At 45.6% G+C, this 5,827-nt stretch overlaps 1 protein-coding gene across 2 annotated transcripts; it reads left to right on the plus strand.

Moving 5' to 3' along the window:
- Positions 1-7: 7 nt before the first annotated feature.
- LOC123033343 (zinc finger protein 420-like) lies at positions 8-5,491 on the plus strand. 2 transcript variants are annotated; one of them, XM_044449934.1, is made up of 4 exons: positions 8-188; positions 628-749; positions 1,459-1,585; positions 2,767-5,491. In XM_044449934.1, the coding sequence occupies exons 1-4, from the start codon at positions 47-49 to the stop codon at positions 5,034-5,036; spliced, it is 2,661 nt and encodes an 886-aa protein (XP_044305869.1). In that variant the 5' UTR covers positions 8-46; the 3' UTR covers positions 5,037-5,491. The 2 variants fall into 2 exon arrangements, with proteins under 2 accessions (XP_044305869.1, XP_044305870.1); XM_044449935.1 differs by having other exon boundaries at positions 685-749.
- Positions 5,492-5,827: the final 336 nt, after the last annotated feature.

Below are 5,827 nucleotides of genomic sequence, written 5' to 3' on the forward strand. Positions count from 1 at the left end.
TCTCTCGCCTTTTCTAATTCTTCTCCTCATTCCACATCTTGGATTTATGCTGCTATTCCAGGTGAAGAATCTGTTTGTAGAAGCGGGACCTGATTTCCCTGCAGCAGAGAGAGCTGTCTCAGGCACCGAACTGCGTCCACCCCAAACTGAGATCAAGCGGAAGCGAGACGGGTGCCTCTCCCTTCAGGGTAAGGATTACTACGGTGGTGGCCTTTGCAATCGCCAGTTCAGTGTGCATGTGTGGCTTTTGTGGGTCAGAATTTGGTCCCTGCTTTTCCGCTATTCAAATCTGTATCTAATTTTGAACCCGTGGGGACTGCATACGGTCCAACGACCGTTTGACTTTTGTCTATGAGCCCAAATGGATAACTATGCATTTTCTACCACCCTGAATTCTAAAAGTGCAAATCCTGTAATACTCATGTGCACCTAGACATCCATTTCTTGCAGAGCAATTCTGTGCATTCAGCTGGACAGTCGGTTCTCTTGGTGGGCATGTCATGACCAGAGCAAGCTGGAGCCGAGGGTCCGACTAGACAGCCTGGGAGAAGCCTTCTGACTCGCTCTGTTTCTGTGTTTCTATGTTTCTATGTCTTGTCTTCCGGGGGTGCCTTCCCACAAGTTCAGGATTATCCTCTCAGTCTCCTACAAGCTTCCCATCTCTTTTGTCTTTCCTTGGAGCAGGCATGTTGGCAACAATGGATACCCATCCATCTCTTTTTCTTCAAGAAGGAGTGAAACTGGATCAGGTAAGGGAAAGTTTCTCTTAGGAGAGAGGCAGCAACCAGCGGCACACTCCAATTCTCTGCTCCCCTTCTAGGGGGCATATATTTATTATTCATTAGATTTCTGTCCTTCATAAAGCCAAACTGGCTCTCTTTATGGTTTACTAAATATAATTAAACAATAGTGACAATATACGTAATAGAACAATAATATTAGCAAATATTACTGTAAAATTGTAACAATCATACAGAAAAAGCCCTACAATAAAACCACATAGTATCATAAATTATTAAACCAATAAAAACACACAATACAGTGGCACAGCTGCACTTCGGTATCATTAATACCGTTGAAATTTTTAAAATATCCTGAACAAAAGTAATTGGGAAATTAAAAAGTTTTTTGCCTGATGCTGCAAAGAACAGAGAGAAGGCACAAGGCAAAATTCTTTGGGGAGCCGATTCCATGTAATCGCTCTGTTTTTCTCTTCTTCTGGCAAAACTATCATCAGAGAGGGAGACCTGTGGGACAGGAGCAAAGGCCTGTCCAGTGTAGGGACCGCTCATCTCACAGCGGCTGCCCAGATGCCTCTTGGGAGGCACGCAAGGAGGAGGGGGAGAAGGATCCTTTTGGCTGCTGCTTCCTGAGCAAGGGAGTTTCAGCCCTGCAGTATAATGCCCAGCCGCTGTAGCATGTGACCTGGATAACAAAACCTTTCCTTTCTTCATGCAGGCTCTGGTGACACTTGAGGAGGTCGCCGTGTGCTTCACGAAGGAGGAGTGGGCCCTGCTGGATGCTGGCCAGAGAGCCCTGCACAGCCAGATCATGGAGGAGAATCGCAGGACTGTGGCCTCTCTCGGTAAGGCTTCCTGTATTTCTGCTAAGGGATAATACTTGGTTGCAACTGCCAGCATGATAAGCAAGACAAGATTACAGTTTCTGGCCCATATCCTAGTTTTTTTATTTTATATGTTGGGGCCTAGCCCTCACAATACAGTGTTTAAAAACGAGAGAATCAAGTTTTATGATCAAATCCTGGAATTTACCAGGCCTGCATATGGCTGTGAAGCACAGGATTCTCGCTCATGGGACTGCTATAAGCCGGGGATCGTGTGATGGCATGCAAGAAAGCAAAACGCTTATTGACCTGCCTTCCCCTCAACAAAGGTGCACATGGGAGCTCACCCTCAGGAGCGTCAAGAGAATCAGAACAGCGGCCTGCATCCTGCCCTCAAGTCAGCAGGAAACCCTGGGAACCGCCACAAATAGGAACGCAAGGTTAACCCATCACAGAATCCAAAAGTGCAGCTCCTTGCAGAACTCAGGCTCAGCTGTGTCCCTGCGAGTCTCACACAGCTGCAGCCTCTCCTCACAAATATGTACATCCCCAAATCACACCCTGCTTTGCTCTAAGGTGGAGGGATGGGGAAGAGTTCTGTTCTTTCTGTCTGAAAGCAACAGTACTTGGGGAATGGCCATGCGCCAAAAAGTAGTCAGGGGACCCAAGTGTTTTGGTAACCCAGAACTGGGGTAATCCTGGACCAACAGCTACGAATGGAACTGCTCTCAGGGAGTTACAGCAAGATTTCCAGGCAATGTCTGAAGCTGTAGGGCCTGAAATCAGTGGGGCCCAGACAACGGCATGCCAGAATCATCTTAAAAGTAAAATCTGGCAAGCTGCTCCCTAAGTGAAGTGTGGATACTCAAGGCATCATGTTTCATGTAAGGAAGAAATTCCTGTTTTCATAGGTGACTGGCCATGGAATTAGCTTGGGAAGATTCCTGCTTGCAGAGATGCCACAGGTGTCTATGATCCCACGAGTGTTTGCCTGCCAAGCTGAACCTGGGTCTACACAGTCCCAGCAATGTTTGTTGTGCAACACAGAGAGTCCGTTAAGGCAGTTCAGCCCATTCTAAGAGCAGCATCCCATCAAAGTCCTTCCGGTTCTTCCCTTCATTGCAGTCAGTACTGAGTGTGCTCTGCTATTTGACCTTCTGCTGCTAACATGGGCTTCTTCCAAATTATTGCTCTCGTTCCAGGAGGTGACAGGTGGGAAGAGGAGGATAGGAGAGAACTACATGGGATGTCACTGGAAAGAGACAGAAGGAAAACTAGTGACCAGCAAAGAAGGAAGACTGAAGGTAATCATAATGGGAGGAATGATTGCCTTGCTCTGCAGGGCAATGGCGGCCAGAACACAATCCAGGAAGAGGTACACACTGAACAAGAAAAGAACGCAGACCATGTGAACAAGAGAACATACGGTTCTGAATCAAACAGTAAAGCGCACAGCAAACTTCAAACACAGAATAAATCGTATAAATGTATGGCGTGTGGAAAGAACTTCACTGAGAAGGCAAAGATGATTTACCATCAAAGAATTCACATAGGGGGGAAGCCATATCAGTGTTTGAAGTGTGCAAAGAGCTTCAGTCGGAAGACACATCTCATTTCTCATCAAAGAATTCACACAGGGGAGAAGCCATATCAGTGTTTGAAGTGTGCAAAGAGCTTCAATTGGAAGACGCACCTCACTCGGCATCAAAGAATTCACACTGGGGAGAAGCCTTATCAGTGTTTGAAGTGTGCAAAGAGCTTCAGTCGGAAGACATCTCTCACTTCTCATCAAAGAATTCACACAGGGGAGAGGCCATATCAGTGTTTGAAGTGTGCAAAGAGCTTCAGTCGGAAGACATATCTCACTTCTCATCAAAGAATTCACACAGGGGAGAAGCCATATCAGTGTTTGAAGTGTGCAAAGAGCTTCAATTGGAAGATGCACCTCACTCGGCATCAAAGAATTCACACTGGGGAGAAGCCGTATCAGTGTTTGAAGTGTGCAAAGAGCTTCAGGTGGAAGAGTAATTTCAATCTTCATCAAAGAATTCACACTGGGGAGAAGCCATATCAGTGTTTGAAGTGTGCAAAGAGCTTCCGTCGGAAGACAGATCTCACTTCTCATCAAAGAATTCACACAGGGGAGAAGCCATATCAGTGTTTGAAGTGTGCAAAGAGCTTCAATTGGACGACGCACCTCACTCGGCATCAAAGAATTCACACTGGGGAGAAGCCGTATCAGTGTTTGAAGTGTGCAAAGAGCTTCAATTGGAAGACGCACCTCACTCGGCATCAAAGAATTCACACTGGGGAGAAGCCTTATCAGTGTTTGGAATGTCCAAAGAGCTTCAGGTGGAAGAGTGATTTCAATCTTCATCAAAGAATTCACACAGGGGAGAAGCCATATCAGTGTTTGAAGTGTGCAAAGAGCTTCAATTGGAAGACGCACCTCACTCGGCATCAAAGAATTCACACTGGGGAGAAGCCATATCAGTGTTTGGAGTGTCCAAAGAGCTTCAGGTGGAAGAGTAATTTCAATCTTCATCAAAGAATTCACACTGGGGAGAAGCCATATCAGTGTTTGAAGTGTGCAAAGAGCTTCCGTCAGAAGACAGATCTCACTTCTCATCAAAGAATTCACACAGGGGAGAAGCCATATCAGTGTTTGAAGTGTGCAAAGAGCTTCAATTGGAAGACGCACCTCACTCGGCATCAAAGAATTCACACTGGGGAGAAGTCTTATCAGTGTTTGGAATGTCCAAAGAGCTTCAGGTGGAAGAGTGATTTCAATCTTCATCAAAGAATTCACACTGGGGAGAAGCCATATCAGTGTTTGAAGTGTGCAAAGAGCTTCCGTCAGAAGACAGATCTCACTTCTCATCAAAGAATTCACACAGGGGAGAAGCCATATCAGTGTTTGAAGTGTGCAAAGAGCTTCAATTGGAAGATGCACCTCACTCGGCATCAAAGAATTCACACTGGGGAGAAGCCGTATCAGTGTTTGAAGTGTGCAAAGAGCTTCAATTGGAAGACGCACCTCACTCGGCATCAAAGAATTCACACTGGGGAGAAGCCTTATCAGTGTTTGGAATGTCCAAAGAGCTTCAGGTGGAAGAGTGATTTCAATCTTCATCAAAGAATTCACACTGGGGAGAAGCCATATCAGTGTTTGAAGTGTGCAAAGAGCTTCAGTCGGAAGACACATCTCACTTCTCATCAAAGAATTCACACAGGGGAGAAGCCATATCAGTGTTTGAAGTGTGCAAAGAGCTTCAATTGGAAGACAGGTCTCACTTCTCATCAAAGAATTCACACTGGGGAGAAGCCATATCAGTGTTTGAAGTGTGCAAAGAGCTTCAATTGGAAGACACATCTCACTTCTCATCAAAGAATTCACACTGGGGAGAAGCCTTATCAGTGTTTGAAGTGTTCAAAGACCTTCAGTCAGAAGAGATATATTCATTCACATTAAGGAACTGACACTGGGGAGAATGTATACCATTGTTTGCTGTGTCCAAATAGCTCCAGTGAGGAGTCTGATTTCCCATCAAAGAATTCACATTGGAGAAAAACCATATAAATGCTTGGAGTGTAGAAAGAGCAGTTCTCAGATGGTAACACTTAATCCTCATCAAAGACTTCATACAGGGAAGAAAGTTTAAAGTGGTTCATTTTGTTGGAAATCTGACATAAATAACCAAATAATTCACACATGGGATAAACCTCAAAGGAGTTGCAACCAACAGATCTATTAATGTGTTGAGACTGAGATGGCAACATTTTTCTTGTTACTTGCTGTGAAGACTTGTACAGATGGTGAGAAGATGTAACAGGACACTTTCTTAGTTAAATGCATTTTACATTTACTTAACTATTTTTGTACATGCATTAAGAATAAATGAATGAGTTCAAACCACACAGAAAGGATCTCTGAGCATGCACAGAGCAGTTTCTGGAGCCCACTCTGGTGTTTACCTCTAGCAACTCTCCTTATGAAGAGGAGGGTCCCATCCCCACGGGGGGGGGGTGCTTCTCTCCACTCGCTGCTCATTCAGTTGGGCTTCCCGCCTCTGCCTCTGCCTCATCCTCCTCCATCTGGCCACCTTGAGCTAGCCCATCCTCCCCAATTCCATCTTGGACTTTCTGATTCCAAAGAAATGCCCTGGGATGCAGCCAGCAGTCTGTGACAGCGATTACCCCGGCCTCAATTCCCGACCGGATTGTTGTAACACACTCTGCGTGGGGCGGCCCTTGACGAGGATT

Source organism: Varanus komodoensis, unplaced genomic scaffold, assembly GCF_004798865.1.
Source record: "Varanus komodoensis strain SLA01 unplaced genomic scaffold, ASM479886v1 scaffold619, whole genome shotgun sequence".
Taxonomy (NCBI): Eukaryota; Metazoa; Chordata; class Lepidosauria; order Squamata; family Varanidae; genus Varanus; species Varanus komodoensis.